This window comes from Barbatula barbatula (assembly GCF_947034865.1).
Source record: "Barbatula barbatula genome assembly, chromosome: 14".
In the NCBI taxonomy this organism is placed as follows: domain Eukaryota; kingdom Metazoa; phylum Chordata; class Actinopteri; order Cypriniformes; family Nemacheilidae; genus Barbatula; species Barbatula barbatula.
In genome coordinates, this window is record NC_136777.1 from 23,183,928 (window position 1) to 23,204,919 (window position 20,992).

Here is a 20,992-nt window from a genome sequence, read left to right on the forward strand (position 1 = left end):
GGAAGGTTCTCTGTGACTAATCTGGAAATTAAAACATGAATTTCACAACTAGTGATTTGGTAAGGTAAATTAGGTCTGTTTTGTAAAGGTTTGATTAACAAATAGCTTTGGATTTTGTAGACTTATTTTCTCTTTCATTTGCAGAAGTGGAAATAAACATAATAAGTACTGTGTGTTGCTGCGTACTGGCATAAATCTAGAACCACTCAATTCAGTGTCAGTTTATTTCATTTGAGTCATAAAATGGATTAAATGTGTATTTAAAAAAGGCCACTCCTAGTCTGTATAGCAGCTCTTTTGAAATGAAGCTCAGCAAGTCAGATTCTAAGATCAGAAGAAAAATGTTTCTATTCTGGAATCAAATGTTGAAAGACTCACAAACACTGCTTTGTGAAGTCTTCTTTACATAAACTGTATTTTGTTGAATGGTTTATTTTACTTTTTTTGTTGTCTCTGGTTTCCTCCCACTGCCCAGATACATGCAGGTCAGGTTTATTGAGGATTCCAAATTTGACTGTAAAAAATCCTGTTTTATACTTTCTGTCACTACTTATTATATTAATATGTATTTGTAAAGCCGTATGCTATAAAAATACAAGAGAATTGAATTTACATATTGTGTTGCTTTAGCTTACATCAAAATCTGTTATGTGTTTCCTAATATTTTCCTAGTGAGGTGAACACTTATATGCTAATGTAATGAATGCTTTTCAGTCACCTGTCCACGTACAGTAAGATGTACATTACAAGTATTTCAAGTGCAGAATAATAAAAGAATACTTAATAGTATATCAGTAAATACAACTAGATGTTTACTCAGGCTGCATCCCCATACTTGCGGTCTTGGCCACGTGAGAACGCGTGCACGCAGCAGGAAGTAAGACCGTAAGTCAAGTGCCCTTAACACACTATCTTGAACACCGCTTCCCAACTTTTTGCTCGGGTCTCGTGAGATGTTGCGGAAAACTGTCCAGTGTCAGTTATACAACTACTTTTTAAGGTTATATCTTTATTTATTCTGTGTTTGGCTAACATGCGTTTTTCTTTACAATTGTATTGATACAATACAAATAAAGCACTATAAAAATAAATCTGACTCCACTTGACTGATTAGATATCATAATATAATTTCATTGTAAAATGTAGTCTTGCACACTTTATTTGTAAAAACTGCTTTAAACACATTAGACACACCACATTATTTAACTTTATGCTAAGTGTGTCCCATCGGGTTAGAAATACTACACGTTCACAGGGGATCTTCACGCCCACTAGAACACTTGGGAAATACATCATGAAAGTAGTCAAGTGCAAGTGAGGTATTTGCACGCAGCTTAAGAATACACCTCTGAGTGTACTTACAAATGTACAAGTATTGAGCTAGTTAACTATCAGTTCACTTAAAGAAAGCTTACAAGCATACTTAAAATAAATGTAAAAGTACTGTTAAAGTGTACTTTTAAACTACAAGTACACATTAAGAACACTTACAAGTAAACTTGCAGTATAGAAATGACTTAACTAATAGCTTTCTGTGTACAAGTGTCTTTTATAGACTAAACATGTGCTAAACGTATTGAACTAGTAAACTATCAGTATACCAACACCATAACTTGGAGTATAGTTGAAGTACAAATGAATCGTTGTGTACTCAAAAGTTCACTACTGTTACACTTAAAGTAAACTTCAATAAGTGAACTGATTTAACCGATTAACAGATAATTAAGTGGTATTCAATAGTACACTCTCAAGTATACTAGAAGTCCATTGATGAGTATACTAGCATATAATATACTTTAACTTCAAAAATGAGCTTCAAGTATATTTCTTTTTGAGAAGGGTGGTCTTTATGTCTGTAAATTAGTGTATGAATGTTTCCCAAATGTTATCTCTGAGTCATGTGTGTAATGTAGAAAATGTTTATTTATCTATTTCTAACCAAGCGTAAAGCAGATGATGTGCTTGCAGCTTTGCAGAATTGCTCGAAAAAATTTACTTTTGCTTTACTGCCAGCTTTCAAGCTTTGATAAATGATTTACGAATGTAGTAAAACAAAAGAAAATGATCTTTACAACCATTACTATTTAAAAATAACATTTAAATACACTATTATTGACATTACTATTGAAACGATTGGTTATTGTAGAAATATTCTTTTTTCACAATGCACTAGTTATGTTTATTTTCAGTGTTTATCTGTAAGTCGTGTGCTCTTTTGATTATGAAGAGTCTGCGTGTGTATTTGTGTGTATGTGAGGTTTAAGAGGACATGGATGTGTGCAATGTCCTTTTTTTAATAGAAATGAAAAAGGTTTTCTGAGGCAGTTGGGTTTAGTGAACAGAATATACAGTGTTCAGTGTGAGAATCATTACTGTGCATCCGTGGACTATTCTGGAAACATATCACAGTGTGTGTGTGTGTGTGTGTGTGTGTAGCTGATGTGAGCTTTTGCATCTGTGTGGGTCTGATCTCAAACTCTTGTCTTGAAGGATGACTTAAGGTCCAGCTTGTTTCTCATTGGTTGGATTGGGTCGGGAGGCTGTGTCTTAGAATAGATGGAGTAATGGGGTGGAGTGAACGTTCGGAGAGCGAAGCAGCTCTTTATTCCATCATAACTGCAGACACACAGCAGTGGAGGATATTCCCAGCCCATCATGAAGGTGAGTATTTACAGTATATTACTCAACCAACAAATAGACAGCGGGAGATAAAGCTCTTTGGAAATGCTTTGATACTTTGGCTGTGCCACTTACTGTTGTAAATGAAGGGAGATGCGTTCGGATGTGGTGTTCAGTTTCAGTCTCTTGCTGTAATGTTGGAGTAGGTTGCTTCTTTGAGATTGTTTACTGCTTCTGAATGTTTAACAGTTGTTTCTTCATCGCGTAGACAACACAATAAACCTAAACAGTCTCTTATATCGGTGAGTCGAAATGTTTTCTTGCAGTCAAGTATGTGATGCTGTAACATAACAGAATCCTGTGGATTTAATGCACATCACTGTCAGTCACTTTGAGACGTTTTGTCAAAGTTCGTTTACTCATACTGGGACTGAATATTTGCAGGTGTATTTCACCGGTTGGCAGTTTCTCTGCTTAAATGTTCTTGTATCTCTTATTGTTTACATTAGAACGGATGTGTGATTGTGTTTATGATTGTTTCAGTCACACATTAAGATCTTGAAGTTTTTCTCCTCTGATGCTGCTGGATATTCAGCCCATTTGTTATATTTGCGTGATCAATCCCTACATCTTAGTGTGTGTAAACCAAAAGCAAGCAGCCAGTGAGAAACACGTTGAGCGATGGGAACATCAGCGTCTATCCACACAGGTTGAAATGAGCCTGCGGTAAGTAAAGGTTGAGTGCTGAGGTTAACCAGCCACCCTTCAGTGACCGTCTGTGTACTTTAAGCACTAGACAACACCAATGTCTCAAAATATGCATTCTCGCTTTGGTGAGGGACATCAGAGAGGTGAAAGCCGACGACGTCATCCCGACACTCGATGCAACTCAACAAGCATAAACATAAGTGACCCAAAACACCGCTATGGTGATGTGCACAACAGAATGGCTGCGACTTTTCCTGCAGGATCCCGATTGCTATATTGCATGCAGTGGTGTCATTTATAAAACATCCTGAGTGTGCACACACAAGAGGAAGATTAAGCTCGCGCACAAACGTTTTCAGATTTGATAAAGCCATGCTAGAACCAGGCCAGACCCTGCACACAATAGACAGATTTCACGCCGCTGCAATTCTGAAATGGAAAACGAGGCACAGATGGGAAGAAAACCGGAGAGACATATAGACTGCAATGGTTTGGACAACCAACCTGGAGTTATTCAAACCATTAACATTCACGCTTTTGGTGGAAGCTTTTATCCAGAGCAACTTAAATTGCATTATATTATACATTTGTTCTTTAAGTGTATGTCTTATTAGATTGAATGTGTTTCATTTGCGCACACACATCCAATCTAACGTTGTTTTTAAAGCATCATTTATTTATTCCTGATACAAACACCGATGGCAGACTTATGAAGTGAGAAACAAATAGGCTATCTACAAATTTCTCCATTTGCTGTGGGTAACATCTGCACCTTTCATTGCACATTATATGACAGTTGAGTTTGCATGAACGGAATTTTGCATGAAATAATTATTTATAATATTTTCAATACATTACATTCACTTCCACTCTAATAACAGCATTTAAAATGAATTACATTTAACTCTATTTATGTTTATTTTAGGCCTAAACTCAGTCTAATATATGGTAATCCTCTTTGGGTAGAATATTAATTATCATCTTATCTAAAGCTTTTTAGGTTTTTATTAGGAGAGCATTGAAAATAAGTTCAAACATTCTACTTCACATCATTTTTGCTCTTTAGGAAAGTATGGCAATATTCCAACTGGCCAATCAAATCTGTTATTTGACTTTTTATTTATTTTATTGGTATTTCAAAACAAAACAGAGACACAACAAATATACATTTATTGAGATTACCGATTTTCCCAATTCAGTGACATGCTTTTTAAATGACATTATAATAACAAATAATTTATTGTTATCTTTATTATTATTATTATTATTATGAAGGTATTTAGCCATTATTTTTGTGGGGGTCAGTAAGGGACCTGGAAGATGGATAGGGGGCGCTGCCTCAGAAAAGGTTGAGAACCACTGTTGAAGAGGATGAATCTACAGGACCGGGTGGTTCTGGCAACGTGATCCATGAAGTGTGTTTAAAAGAGAAAAGAGAGTTTCAAATGATTCTGCCTGTATTATTAGGGGTCACTCACACCAGTGAGAAGAAGAATGCGTACACATGGTCCCGTGGTGGACAATGTGATGGCGAGACAGCACTGATGAAATATTTAGATTACATTTTGATTAAAGATTTGAGTTGCATTTTACAAGAAGGTGTTTATGAAACAATTACTAATCAGTCCAAGCAAAGAAACATCTAATGCATGATATGGAGTGAAATTGTATGTTTGGCCTGCAGAACCTCCAGAAAGTACTTTGTCCAGGACAGATGATCAGTGGCTATAAATCTGCTTGACCTGCACAGTGTCAGGATTGTGCTGTGTGAAAAATGTCATGTGTGTGCGAAGTTCAGTGTAGATAGCAGACGATAAAGTCATTGTAATTCCTCTCCATAGCTGAGCCTGTCTCCAGCATAATGTAAGTTACAGCGTCCGGACACGTGTTGTCTTGTGTAAACTCTTGATAATGGTTCTTTTTCAGGCAGTATGATTGTAACAGCTACAGACCTTTTCTTTCGCACAAAAGTTTATCAGTAGTGGTTCTTCAGTCTATCAAGGATTAGAAAGAAATGAATGGTGACCAACCATACGTGCCATATTTCCCGGACACGTCCTGGCCATAAATACTTTGGCCTTTCTGTGTGAAGTTTGCGTGTTCTCTCGGTGTCAGTGTGGCTTTACTCCGGCTGCTCTGGTTTCCTCCCACCGCTCAGAGACATGCAGGTTAGGTTTATTGAGGATTCCAAATAGTCCCTCCAACTTGTGTATGGATCAACTTGTGTATGGATCAACTTGTGTATGGATCAACTTTTGTATGGATCAACTTGTGTATGGATCAACTTGTGTATGGATCAACTTGTGTATGGATCAACTTGTGTATAGTTGATTCGCTCTTACCATGAATATAGCCGTAGATGCTGCAATGGGTTTGCCTTTACAGCTGTAAATGTTTGACCGTTTTTTCTTTAAGACATTTATTTTACTGTCATATATAATAAGTAAATCCAATTAAAAAGGGAAAATGCTGCTTGTTTTATTGCTTCAGCAGGCCCATTATCTTATATATTTGTAGGTTTGGACGATTGGATCTGATTGAAAGGTGTACATTTCCTGGTTTAAGCAACATCAGCTGCTACAGAGCAGTGAAGGAGGATAGAAGTGAATATAAATGCTGTGATTCTGTGTGATCCCCAGTGAAGAACACCGCCTCTCATGTCTAATGCAACTTTCATTGATTTTTGTATCGGACGGTTCCAGTTTACAATCAATAACAGTCTGTCTCCTCTAGTACCAAGTCGTTTGTTTTTTGAAGCAAATGGTCTTCTGTTTGTGTGAAATTATTATTTACAAAAATCCATTTGACAGTACAGATCATTTGTCATTTTCATCAATTATGACCAATATAAGAGCTTACTAAATAAGCTCCTCCACTGGAATCAGGAGATGCCAAGAGAGACTTAACCTTAAACCTTAAAGTGATAGTTCACCCAAAAATGAAAATTCTGTCATCATTTCCTCACCTTCCAGTTGTTCCAAATGTGTATACGAGTCTTTGTTCTGATGAACACAGAGAAAGATATTTGTAAGAATGCTTATAACCAAACAGATCTCAACACCCATTGACTACCATAGTAGGAAAAATACTTGATAGAAGACATTTTAAAGAATGTAGGACAACAAACAGTTCTGGGGCACTTTTGACTTCCATTGTATTTTTTCCTACTATGGGAGTCAAAGGGGGTGAGATCTGTTTGGGTATAAGTATTATTGCATGCTCAAAACCTTACACATTAGCAAAAAGCAACCCAAAGATGCTGCTCGCTTACAAGGGTGTTTGGGGTCGTTGTCTTGTTGAATCAACCATTTCAAGGGCATTTTCAAGGGCATAAGGCAACATGACCTCTTTAAGTATTTGAATGTACTCAAACTGATCCATGATCCCTGGAATCCGATAAATAGGCCCAACACCATAGTATGAGAAACATCCCCATATAATGATGCTTGCGCCACCATGCTTCACTGTCTTGACAGTGTACTGTGGCTTGAGTTCAGTGTTTGGGGGTCGTTTGACAATCGGTCTGCAACCCCTAGACCCAAAAAGATCACTCTTGCTTTCATCAATCCACAAAATATTACACAATTCAATGTGTTCTTTGTAGATTGTAACCTCTTCAGCACGTGTTGTTTTTTTAAACAATGGTACTTTGTGGGGGCTTCTTGCCGATGTCGTGGAAAGCCGACCGCCTCGATGTGGAAGAAATCACGAAGACCAAAGAACCAGGTTTCCAGAGGTTTCAATCTTTTATTTGTTTGAAAAAGTAAAAGTGTGACATTCATCTGACCAAACATCTGACTCCATACTTTATACAGAAATCTCATGTTGTTTTTCACAGTGTCTGCCAATCAGGTTTCACGTGACATCACCTTTTCATTAACCTGTCCCTTTTCCTGTTTGCTACTATTATATTTCAATCAGCCTGCGCTCGCAACAGCCATATTTCCAGGCAACCTTATTAGGATTTAATCAGCTATGGCCTACCATATTAGGATTTAATCGTAGCGCGCGCCTCTCAAAAATACACATGTCATGTGCCCTTTATCTAGACACCTTTCCGGGCTTTAGGATTGATTTAGCATTGATTTTATTAAAAATTAGCTCATGGTTTGGCCTAATATTGAGCAACCCGGCGTCCTTGGCTGCATGTGATAAATTAAACTTGTCTACAAAAGTGTGTGTGGTGTACGTGCAGTTCCTGTCTTTGTGTGATAAGATATTGTGCAGGTGTTCAAGTGCTCAACGTATAGCACTCATAGCACATATTATATCAGAAAAATACATGAGACCTATAACAAACTAAATGTATCATTTTATATAGAAAACCCAATACTATAATAGACAAATAAATACTGAAATAGAAAAATCTATACTGTAATAGGAGGTCAGCTGTGGCCTAATGGTTTGTGATCAGAAGGTTGCCGGTTCTAATCTCAGTGCCAGCAGGTCATGGCTGAAGGGCCCTTGAGCAAGGCACCTTACCCCTGATTGCTCTGCAGTAATGTGCCACTGTATAAAAAACTACTTGTAAGTCGCTTTGGATAAAAGCGTCTGCCAAATGAATAAATGTAAATGTAATGTAAATGTAATAGAAAAACCATCATACCGATAGCTTGGCTTCACATAGGCGTCTTCTAATTGTTACAGTCCTCACGGGTAACATGAGACATTCATCGATCACCCTGGAGCTGATCATAGGCTGAATTGTTTCCATTTTGGATATTCTTCGATCCATTTGAATGGTACCTTTCCATTTACTTATCCTTAGCCTATCATTTTCTGCACTTCCTGATATTTTTTTCACCAATATAATTATTTGTCTATTAGTTTTTTATATTACAGTTCGGGTACTAATTTGTAATTTTTTTACCTCATCTCGTGCTGCTGGTTCTGGTTGTCAGCTAGATGACAGGGTTGTTATTTGAGTTAGAGGATGGGTGGGGTGGTGGCCTGTTTGAGACACTTCAAATGGTATAATGTGTGAGTACATTATGTTTAGTTCTTTATGATGCAGAGAATTGCAAAAACATCAGGTAACAGACAAGGGCTTTTTGCATCATGGAATGTGAATGGTTTAAATCCCCCTGTTAAAAGAAGTAAGGTACTAGTGCACTTGAAAACACTTTCTGCCGATGTAATTTTTTACAGCAAGTTGAAATTTCAGGTGGATAGGAAATATATATCAGTCAAATTGTTCTGCTTAAGCTTTTCCTAAAACTAAAAGGTGTGCCATTTAAACTAATAGCTTTGATAACAGATAAAGATGGAAGGTACATTATAGTGTCTGGAAATCCGTACCCTCCTGGGCCTTAAAATGGTCCTGGTGGGCTTCCGTAACGCCCCATTGGAGCCCCTGGAGAACCCGATCTTTCTCTAATGATGAAGACGCTTCTCCGGGCAGCGCTCCATCAGGAGGGTAGGTGATCAGCACGCACTCTCTGTGTCTAGTGGGTGCCTAGAGTTGGGGTACCCCAAGTGAGCTTGACCCCAACCTGGCCACATGCCCAGAGTCCCCACCACCCCCGCCGCGGACTAGGTGGTGGGGAACCTGCAGGCGCTCCCCCTGGGAGGAAGTCCCAACCCTTTCCCTGTCGTGCCCAGTACGCCCTGCGCCTCTACTCGGACCGACCACAGAGCTCTGAGCAGCTCTTTGTCTGTGTCAGAGGACAGAAGGGAGGCTGTCTCCAAAAAGAGACTGGCACTGTGAAGCTAAACGCTGGGATTTATATAATGACTTCTGTAAATTTTTCCAAAAGGAAAAAGAAGGTGAAGACTGAGCAGGATCTCCTTGAAGAGGAAATTAGGTTGAAGACACCAAATCCATTGACGAGAAGACATTTATTGAGTCAGGTGGCAGGACTCTATGACCCACTTGGTCTTGTCACGCCAGCTAAACAGAAGGGCGCAATTCTCGTTAGAAAAGCATTCCAGGAAGCTGGAAATGGATGTCTGACAAGACATACATGGGACACTGCTCTTTCTGAAGGAATCCGGGGAGAAGCTATTGATTTGTTTGAGGAGTATGTACGACTGCAGAAAGTGTTCCACAGAAGTCTTACACCTGCAAAGTGGAAAGGGAAGCCATGGGGAATCACGTTCTCGGATGGGAGTGAGAAAACCTATGGTGCAGTATTATATCTTAGGTGGGACACAAGCCAAGGAGTGGATTTTCGCTTAGTTGAGTCTAAAGCCAAACTGACACCACTATAATTGAAGGGGGATCCAGTAAAAGCTGAAGTCTGTGGCACAGTTTTTGCAATGTCTAAGGAAATACTTTGAACAAAATGGGCAAATTAAAGTGGAGAAATGGTTCCATCTTGTGGATAGTCAGATGGTACTTGGAGCCATCCAGCGCGGGTTTCAAACTTTCTTTGCGAATAGGGTCGGAGAAATTCAAAAGACAGGAGCAATTGGCGAATGGTGGTGGATTCCAGGGAATCCAAACATCGTTTCTGGAGTGAGTAAAGGACCCGGAACTTGAAGAGGAAGCCGGGAAACATGGAACCTTGTGGTCTTGGATGTTTCATTCAGCTAACTCACCCCACAGGAATGAAGTGGCTGAAGCTGGTATTCGGTAATGGTACCTTCACGTGGGGAGAATTCCAGACTTTTCTGTATATGGGAGCCAATCTAGCAAATGAAAGGCCCATAGATGCATGAACTCAAAGTCGTGAGTATTGTTTGGAGTATGTTACACAGAACTCCCTGTTGTTGGGAAGAACAAGTCCAAGAGGAGACCCAGGTTATCCATACAAGAGATTAAGGGTTATCCAAGGAGAAGTTAACAAATTCTGGGAAAAGTGGAGCCAGCTGGCAGGACCAAACCTGTTCATAAGGCACACTAGGGAAAGGAATGTTGCCGAAGGAGACACTGTCTGGGTTGCAGACCAGAATGCTCTGAGGAGTCAATACAAGTTAGGAAGAGTCATCAAGGCCAATGCTGATCCTAAAGGTATTGTGAGAGATGTGAACATCAGAGTTTCTTCAAGTCACCCCGTCTTTTGTTCAGGTCTCGAGAAGCCAGACACAAGAAAAGTCACCAAACGGGAAAGCACTAAAATTCCATCAACTGTTATTCATAGGGATGTTCGGCGGTTAGTTGTGTTGATCCCGGTGGAAGAGCAATCCAAGAATCCTGAAGAAAGGAGGTGAGTGTGACCTCTTGGATTCAAGAATCAAGAATGTCAAGTGGGAGGTGTAAAGCTAAACGCAGGTATTTATATTGGTTTAAACACTATTGGTGATTTGAAGAAGAAAAGCGAAAAATGGTATGCTGAACTAACCGTCATAGAAGGTGATACGGAAATCCAAGAAGAGCATCATCGGAAAAAGACGGACTCAACTGGTGATGAATCACTATCAGGTGCGTTTGTAATTAGTACACGTCAAACGCCAAACACAGGCAGAAACAATGGTCAGTGAGAGATAAACTGCGCTTATCCTGCAGTTTGACCAGTTATCTTCTTTGAGGAGTGAGATGGAAAAAACTGATACTTTAAGTTATGAGTGAGGAAGGACGACAGAAAGTGGATGTACATCTGTGATAAATCAACCCAAGACGCTGCTGGTAGGATGACTGTTTCAAGCTCCTCTAATTTATATTCAGATAAATTACATCTTGAGTGTTATTTGTAACGTTTACATGCTTGAGACATTTATGTTGAATGTGAAAAAGCTGCATTAGAGTGCACACGATTCATATATGAACTGAAGATGTATATTATAAATGTATAAAAAATTGATATTATGTTAATGCATAGGGTGTTAAATGTTTTATTATTATTAGTAATTGTACTCCTCTTTTTGTTCTTTAAAGGTTATCAACCTAATTTGAGCTTGAACTTTTCTGATAAAGTAAGGACTTTCAAGGGAGTAATCTAACTGTGAAGCTAAATGCATCTGGTCCAATCTATTGTGCTGTGAATGAAAGTAAAAAGACTGCAAATCAAGATTGTAACACCTTTATTGAAAGTAAAAGCCATTTTTGAGATGATTCCTGTGTCCGTGGTTGACTAAGCCCTTTTTCAAGTTAGAGGCAGAACTGATGTGTAAAATCCGAAGAAGTAACTTGACAGGCACACTGGATCGTGGACGCCACCACTTTGTTTAACAATCTCAGGCCCCTGCCCACTGTAGTGGCACGGTCTCAGAGCGCCTCTCTGGCAGACATCTACAGAGCTGCGGGTTGGGCTGCGTCCAGCCTTTTTCTGCATGGTTGTCGAACCTGTGTCGGACCAGGTCTTGAGTGAGACTGATGGGTGGTGGACGTACGCCTGCAAAGCCCCCTTTCCCCTCCTCAGGCGCTATTCCAGCCTCCCAATTTCCTCCATTGGACGAAGTATAGGCATTCCATCCATCACTAAGCACTTGCAGTGTACGAGCCTGGCGGAGGAGCTCGTATTCACACCCAGTATATGTGAGTTTCCCTCACGATGTGAACCCTTGTAACTGGGCTAGTGCTCCACATGTAGTGACTCCCCTCCTTGGGTAGTCCCGTCTGATGCTTTCTCACTCTTGGTTCCCCTGTCAGCGAACCTGTGACCTCCCCTCGGTGGTCTCCACCGCTTATGTTCAATCCTGGTTTGGGCCCTGCACTACTACTCCCATGAGTTCTCCCCACTGGTGAGACCGTGTAGGTATTCCACATATGATATCCCTTTGGTAGATGTGGTCTCCGTAGCATCCCCCCCGCAGGCAAGGTGGTAGTGCTTCAGCGGCCTTACAGTGTCAGGCCGCCTACTCGCCTTTAGAGTAGCAAGGCCACCACCTGTACGGCCGGTAGTAAACGTCTCGTTCCCTCCATCAGGGAACCGAGGTTACATTTGTAAATGAGACTTTCTCAAGTTCATAATATATACCCTCGCATAGACTTCTTTCTGGTTGAAAATAAATTAAATTAAAACCGCATGTTATGAATAATAAGATCCATGTTATAATAATCTCAGATCATTCTCCAGTCACATTTGGATTGCTGTTAATAATCTAACGCCCATACGTCCGTTGTGGAAAATGGATCCTCACCTTGTTAATTATCCCAAAATTAATGATTACTTGCATACGTAATTTGAAATAAGAAGAATGGTTCCCCCGAAGTTTCATCAGGATTAATCTGGGAAACACAGAAAGCTTTTATAAGAGGGTGTGTTATCTACTATCAAGGGTCCAGGAATAAACTGCATAAAGCTAAACTTTTGGAGTTAGGGAAACAAATTCACCAATTGGATAATGCAAATTCGCAAAACCCCTCATCAGGAACACACAAAAAAATGTTGCAGTTAAGATAAATGTAATAAAATTGTTTCAGATAAATTAATTAAATCTTTCCTTTTGTAAGGGTTCAACTCTAGATGATAGATATTTTAATGAATCCAAGAGCGGAGACAGCAAAACAGGTCAAGAGTCTTTTAGAAAAATAGAGTTTACTCAAAAAAACAAAACCAATATTTCCAAAACAATAGACTGTTACAATATAACTAGGTGCAGACAGCGAGTAATAACATGAGTCCCTTTAAATAGGGCTTAAGTTCAGGGAACCGTTTCAGAAAGCAGGGTAAGTGCAAACTCAGTGTAAGTTAACCCCAGAAAACGGGACACTCTGGGTTTTCAGTTTCAGAACGCGAGGTATATCAAACCCGTGACCGCGGGGTAAGTCAAGCCCGTTTCAGAAATCAAGGTATCTTATACTTAGAGTGAGTAACCATAGTAACCTACTCTGTGAACCTAACCTGGTCGGGAGCAGGTTTTATTCCACTTACCCGAGGTTTGTTACAATCTCCGCCCCTTTTAGAAGCGCGAGCGGTGTTGAAATTGCCTTCGCTGTTTGTTTTTTCAATCATTTTCCTTAATCGCACAAGTTCATAACACAGACATTAAAATGGCATGTCCGTTTATTCAGGAACCCGTAGATGAGGAAGCTGCATTCATTCAGAGAGAGTTACATTTACATTGGGAGAGAATATATATATATATATACCATATATGGTGAAGCCCGTTTGGATTTGAGCGATACAGTTTTTCTGTACAGTCCATTAAATATATCCACACTCTGCTTCATCCTTACATCACAAACCTCACTCGTCGGGGTCGCGCTCTTACATCTGAGCAGATTCTCTGTATGGCTTACGTTTCTTTGCTAAAGGAAGCTTTCTATATATCACCGGGGATGCAGAACACGTTAGCAAGGCAACTGTATGCAGAGCAGTAAGAAAAGTGTGCATCGCTCTCAAGCACTTTTTATACACTTTTGTTAAGTTTCCTGTGAGAGCCTGTCAAATACATCTGGTCTTGCTGACACCTCTGGAAGTAGATAATAATTCAAATACCCTTTAGGATTTCCCAATGTGATTGGGTTCACATGTAACCGGTCCTTCTCGCTCCGCTCTGCGCGGGCTTCGAACCGTCATCGGTCAGAATGAGAGACGGGCACTCTAACGAGGAGCCTAAAGACCGCAGTCCCTATAGCGTCTGTCAGTAGAGCGTCTCTGTTGGTCGGGGAGTGAGGCTTACACACTGCACAGCTCTTCACTAGCTGGCCTCCGTTACACATAGCTGGAGCAGGGGCAAGCACGGCCAGTTTTCTGTCTTCTATGGCCAGGTTCTCGGTTCTCATATACTCAAAACTTTCAAGGCCAGTTTATTAAATATATCAAACATTTCCCAGTCAGGCATCCTACTAGCAAGAGCATTTAAACTCACAGGACTGAAGGATGTTTTTAGATTTCATTTTCAGCTGCTGCCATGTTCTTTTTATTGCAGAAGGATTGCACCTACATGACAAAAATCGTAGGTATATATAAACATATATATAGATATAGATATGTATATATCTATATATATAGTGCCTCCAATTCGACTGGCGAGAAATAAACGGAGCGTTTTTTGTCACGTGGCGTTGCCATGGTGAATCGTGTTATCTTCACTCAATTGATGATGGCTTTTTAAAGCCGCGTAACCTCGGGTGAACTTACTCAGAGTGGATTGAACTCATTGAAACCAGCTGTTCCGAAACAGAAAACTCAGAGTAGCGATTATCTGAGTAAATCAACTCAGAGTTCACATTTTAACTCAGGGTTGCTTGAACCTCCTTATTGAAACGGGTCCCAGGTGCAACCCATCAGGTTTGTCTAGGGTGGCGTTGAGGATGGATCCAGAGTAGATCGCCCCCTGCTGGTCCGGAGGTAAGGAGCGATCGCGTGGTAGATCCTTACACCTTTTCATGAAACAGAAATATTTCGAATTCGGGGATAAAGCAGACAAATTACTTGCTAGACAATTACGAAAATTTGAAAATGATAAGACAAAGCAAAATATCAAGACAAAGCTTTGAACACCATCTACATTGTCAAAGGACATAAACAATTGCTTTAAAGAATTTTATTCAACTTCATACTCTTCAGACGTATACACTGACTTACAAGATATGAATGAGTTTCTAAATAAATTTAATCTTTCCTCTCTTACTCAGGATGAACGAGACACCCTAAATAACATATCTTATAACAGATCCTCCTAAAAACCCTGTATTGTTCCTTTAATTTACTCATTGAAAATTATTTTTGATTGTTTGCAATAAGGTTGGATTTAATGTTTGCATTTCTTTTTCTGCTTTCTTGCAGTCTCAACAGAAATGCATTGTGATCTTTGCTCTGGTGGGTTGCTGTGCTGTCCTTGTAGCATTAATATTCTCTGCTGTAGATGTGTGGGGGGAAGATGAGGACGGTATCACTGAAGACAACTGTAGCAGGACATGCCGGTAAGTGAAACTCAAATACAGGGGTGGACTTAGCCATTAGGCAAAGGTAGGCAATCGCCTTGCTACCAGGGGCCTCCAAAAGTCAGGGGTGGACTTAACCAATAAGCCATGTTAGCAGCCATGTAGAGCCCCAATGAATCATCAAAATAGTCAGGATATCCCTGACTATGTAAATCTTTAGTCGAGGACACCCCTAGAACACAGTTATAATGACTGACGACTGAAACATCTATCAAAGAAAGAGAGAGGGCCGGTTCAAAGTTAGAAAGATTTTTTTTTATATTCACAATTTTTTAAATAGGCAGAATCCAATCTGCACAGACAGGCGGCCTTTTAAATGAGTCATATGACACGGCCAAAACGAAAATTATCGTTTGTTTTAGATGTAATGCAATGTGTTTACACGATCTAAGGTGCAGAAATGCTGTATTTTCAACATACCGTGCATGTTTGTACCTCCTCTTTGCCTCAAAAACCCGCTGATTTGTACAAAGCTTCAAAGTGTGCTATGATTGGCCAGTTAACAATTGTGTAGTGATTGGTCGAATACTACAAGTGTGTGATGGAAATGTAACGCCTCTTACCATAGTCTGAACATCATGTTCCAAAGCAATTGTACTGACAGGAGATAAAATGTAATCGGTACTTCCTTTGAATTCGAACCTGAATCTGATCTGGAAAATGAAGATGATCATGCCGATATATCAACTTTGCCACCGCAACTTGAGCAGGATGTAAAGGATTGGTAAGGTTTTATTAAAAACATATTAAATAGTTAAAAATGTCTCGGTTACGTATGTAACCTCCGTTCCCTGATGGAACCGACAGATGGGGTTTGACTTCAGAACCTATCATCTTCTGACTATTTTGAAAAGGCCAATGAAATTGGCGAATGAAATTTGCATGCCGGACTCCGCCCCCGGATATCCGGGTATAAAAGGGAGACAGCGTGCTGCATTCATTCATCTTATGTGCTGAGGAGCCTGAGAGCATCTCTTGACTGCTGCAGCGGAAGGCAAGTGTTGTGGCTTGAGGGACACAACGTCTCGATGTTGGGACGGGGCAGGAACCATCCCAGTCCGACCCGGCAGCGATGCAATGCCCAATCTTGTTCTCCTTGGGTTCACCTCATCAGGAGCGCTTGTGCTTCCGCGGTGGCTGCTGATGAGATGGCGGACCTATCCTTGACGTCTTCCCCTGTTTAGGAGCAGACCCCGAACGGGACCCCGACAGCCGGAAGGCGGCCAGCCCGTGGCGGGGCTCACCAAACAGCCCACCCTCCGAGATGGGAGCATCTAGAAAGTGGACCTTCTCGGCGTCCCGCATCTGGGCAAGGTTGAGCCAGAGGTACCTCTCCTGGACCACAATTGTGGAAATCGTCCAACCCAGGGCCCGTGCCACCACCTTAGTCGCCCGGAGGGCGAGGTCGGTGGTGGGGCAGAGTTCCTGCATTACCTTTGGGTCGGTCTCCCCTCATGTGACTCTTTCACTGATGGACCTGCAGGGCGGCCATGGTGTGAAGAGCGGGGGCAGCCTGGGTGCCGAGAACCCACAAGCCGTGGACAGGAGTCTAGATCGGCCCCCCCAGGTGGCCGGCGTCTGCAGCACAAGTGCACCGCGACGGCACGCCCCACCCGGGGTACGTCGACACAGCCCCTAGCTGCCCCCCCATCGAGGGAAGAGAAAGTGACAGAGTCAGTCTTACGGAAAACGTGCCGAAAAGGGGGCGTTCCCAGTCTTACCGAGCTCCTCATGCACCTCGGGGACAAAAAGGCACCGGGGCTGTGCATCGCCTCCGAATGCTCGTGGCGGCCCGGCGGCCCGGGTCGGAAGCCAGTACGTCACCCTCCGATGCTGCAAGGGAAATCTCATTTTCGTCACGCATCGTGTCCGAGTAAGTGGGGAAGGAGCAAGACGGCGAGGTGCCGTCTGTCAGGGAGTGGCCAGACGAGCGAGACGGGGCATGAACGGTCCGCGAACCGGTGGCTGACGGATTAACGCTCACAGAAATCCCCATGTCACCCATGCTGCTCGCCGTTGCTTAGGGCGTGGCCGGAGCTACCGCGGTCACAGGACGGGAAGCAAACAAGGTGGTGGCAGGCTCTTAAAAGAACACGGCCACCCGTGACTGCAACGTCTGAATAGCCATCCGCCCGGACTTATCCACAACGGCTGCCTCAGCGTGTTGGACCCCCAAGCACGCGAGGCAGACATCGTGTGTTGCACCCGTGAGAACAGCGAGACATGCTGCGCTGTAGAAATTTGCTCTTTTAGAGAGAAAAACACCTCTGGAACCGCTGAGACGCCAGGGGAAGTCACTGAATAAGGGACAGTCCGCTGTACCACGTCGAGAAATCAGCTCTCTTAGAAGGATTGTCATCAGATGCGAAGGCTCCGAAGAACAAAAGGTGAATGAATGCAGCACACCGTCTCCCTTTTATACCCGGATATCCGGGGGATAATTTCATTGGCCTTTTCAAAATAGTCAGGTTCTCAAGTCAAACCCCATCTGTCGGTTCGACACAACATCGAGAGACCGACAGAAAGGGAACTATAGCTAACTGGTTTAGCTTTTATATACAACGTTATAAAGACTATAAACAAACAACCATATTCATCATACAGAGTTTGTGTGATACCACGTACTGACATAGATTTGTGGGGGTGTGGTTACACAAGGCATTTCAGGCAGGTCTGGGTGAGCATGCACTTTTAGATAGAATGCATATTTTGTTCCGACACTTTCATTTTAGCAATTCTACGAGTCTAATACATGCATACATACAACACACCAAAGACACTGAAAAATACATATACATGCCATATGACCCCTTTAAGACTATTTACACATATTTATATTTGTCTACATATGTAAAAAAAGTTGATACATTTTAAGGCGGAATTAACAAAAAGTCAGATTCCATATGGCCCTGCTTATGAGGGAAAACAACTTGAAAAAACAACAAGATGGCTAAAAAATGTGATTTAAAAATGTATGTTCATTTTATGTGACTCTTAAAAAATATTTTCTTTCCTAAAGGAACCAATGGTTCCTTAACTGATTTTTTTGTCTGGATCCCTGAATAACATCAACAATGAATATCCTGGTAACATGTAAGATGGAGCTAGTTCAACATAAGTTATCGCCTGCTTATCGTTATCGGGAAATCCCAGAAAATATCTAGACATCGTTCTTTTTGCCAATATCGCACACCCCCAACCAGACCTCAACAAGACTTTTCTTTCTTATTTTGTGTTCTGAGGTCCAAGGGTTGTTGAACCACTTGAGGGTGCGTAATTCATGACATAATATTTTCATTTTTCAGCAGAGAATTTTTTTTTATACATCTATCTCTATTAAAGACTGAATTTTGATTTTGTCTGCACATCAAAGATCTGTTTTATTTTCTGAAGTGAGGTAGGTGGAACGAGAGCCGGGATTCGAGGCCAGGTCTGGTACTCTCTCACTGGCAGTCCGGTCGCTTGTCCTCTTATGCTCCCAATCTCCTCCGTGATCTCGTATGAGTGAGAGAGGACCAGGCCTTGACTTTATGTTGTGTTTTATTGTTTGTTTATTTAATTCAAAGTTATTTTATGTTCGCCGGTTCCCGTCTCCTTCCTTCCATTTTATGGATCTTTTTACATTTTCATTTAAACTTAGAAAGTTTCTAGAGAGCCAAAGCTTAAGTTTTAGTGCCATAATTAGTGCCTTAATTGTGGAACTCCTGAATTAGATATATAGAAAGAGGTAAACTAGAGGAGGTGTGATGTCCAATACGAACACTAAAACATCTGTTATCCAGATAGGAGTGGCAACACTGTAAGACTGTGCTCCAAAGGCCCACAGTTGACTCCAAACATGCCAACAGTACATTATTGTCGACCAAATCGCAGGCATTACTCAAATCTAATAAAACTAGGGCCATCCATTTCCCCGAATCCGTCAAAAAAAATCTGTAAAAAATCACTTAAAACTCTTAAAAGGGCGGAATCAGTGCTGTGTAAAGCTCTATTTTTTAATAGAGCTTTTTTAAATAGAGTTCTCAGCCAAATATGATTGTAATTGGGTCAAAACAGCATTCTCAAGAATCTTTTAAATAAATGGTAGATAGGAAATTGGAAAGAAAATAGGGATCCAGATTTGTTTTTTGAGATATGGCGTCATTACAGCACATTTGAGACTGTTTGGGACGGAACCAGTAGACAGCCCTTTATTAATAACCGATAACAGACCAGGACCAACTGTGTTTATTATTTGTCCAAGGAAACGAGGTGGAATAATGTCCTGAGGGCACGTAGTTGGTCTTAGATGGCCTATAATACCATTACATTAGATCAGATCCAAAGGCTCAAATTCAGACCAGGAAGCAGAGCATAATGGAATATCGTGCAAAACATCAACTGAATTAGACAGCTGTGAGCGTAATGTAGTAATCTTCTCAACAAAAAGTTATTGCAAAGAGAAGTAGAGGGTTCTGAAGTAGAGGGTTCCCACAAAGTGGGATTTGAAACAGAATTAATAGTAGGTTTGTGACAATTGTTTGTAATAAGATCGGACAGGTAATTACATTTTGGAATCTTTGAGGCTTTCTGGAACATGTTGTAGGATTTTTTCAGGGCTTCATAAGTAACCTGCAATCTGTCCTTTTTCCACTACGTTCAGCCTTTCTACAAGTCTGTGAGCAAAGGCATCAGTAGTCAAGTCAAGTCAAGTCAAGTCAGCTTTATTTATATAGCGCTTTTTACAATTTTTATTGTTACAAAGCAGCTGTACAAGAAAACATTGACTATAAGTAAAACATAAAAGGTTATGGAAGTCAAAACACAGGTCAAATATCAGACACACAATAAATTCCTATATGCAGTGTTAATGAAATAAAACTATAAAATTCTAGCAGCCCCCCGGCCAGGCAAACAGTGCAAAACAGTATGAAAACGGTGGCGAGGAACCCAAAACTCCATTGGAGGAGAAAAAAACCTCAGAGGGAAACCAGGCCTAACCAGGGGATTCCAGTTCCTCTCTGGCAAAAACTGCTGCCTCTGCACAAACTCGACAGTGCTTGCATAACAAGGCCAAATAAAAAAAGTTACATTTAAAATTATCATTAATAATCTAATAGCGACTGAAGTTTTGTAGCGTCGTCACGTCCTTCGTCCAGCATTTGTCAGGTCTGGGAATGGATTGCGCCCTGCCCGCAATGAGACAAGACTGGCTGAGAGTAGAGTACTGTTCTGCACTCTTTGATGCAACAAATGCATCAGTTGTTATTGGAAGTGTCCCTGGTTCCGGTTGATCTAACTAGTGCAGCCTAGATCTTTGAAATATATATATATTATGATAGTGTAGTGTATGCAAGATTAAAAAGATGCGTCTTTAGTCTAGATTTAAACTGACAGGGTGTGTCTGCCTCCTGGACAGTGCAGTACCGAGGAGGCTTCAGTCAGGGAGTAAGCGGGCGAGGTGTGCAGGGAGGCGAACAGGAGCACCTGTGTCTGTGTCTTGTTAGCCGCTGTCAAACCCCATTCTGTCAGTCTCGACACAACGTCTAGAGATCGACAGAAAGGCAACCGAGTATAGTGCGGATATTAAGTCACTGATATTAGAATAGTAACTTCTCTGGATTTGCACATTCTTGGGAACATTTTGGATAATGTAACTACATAACTCCATGAAATATATCACACTGTGCAAGTGTTTTTTTATATTTCATTTATTTATTTAAATTATTACATGTTGTTCCTTTAAGTAAGTCTGTCTCCTTTTACTTTCTATTACTGCAGCGGCTCTTGTCAAACAAAGTGGCGCATAAAAACTAAATTGTAACGCACACTTCATTGATTTAACTTAGAGTAGATGCAGATGCGTGTTGAATTAGTGCTATACAGTAATAACAACAGCTTTAAACAGCGGTT

General features: G+C 41.0%; 1 protein-coding gene across 1 annotated transcript in view; it reads left to right on the forward strand.

The window, feature by feature from the left end:
• Window positions 1-2,633: 2,633 nt before the first annotated feature.
• LOC306904141 (inactive phospholipase D5) overlaps window positions 2,634-20,992 on the forward strand; it is a 43,160-nt gene continuing 24,801 nt past the window's right edge. Inside the window, exons 1-2 of the mRNA XM_079473851.1 lie at window positions 2,634-2,661; window positions 14,943-15,079. Coding sequence (XP_079329977.1) covers window positions 2,656-2,661; window positions 14,943-15,079 — 143 coding nt within the window. The 5' untranslated portion in view covers window positions 2,634-2,655. The remainder of the gene's footprint in view (window positions 2,662-14,942; window positions 15,080-20,992) is intronic.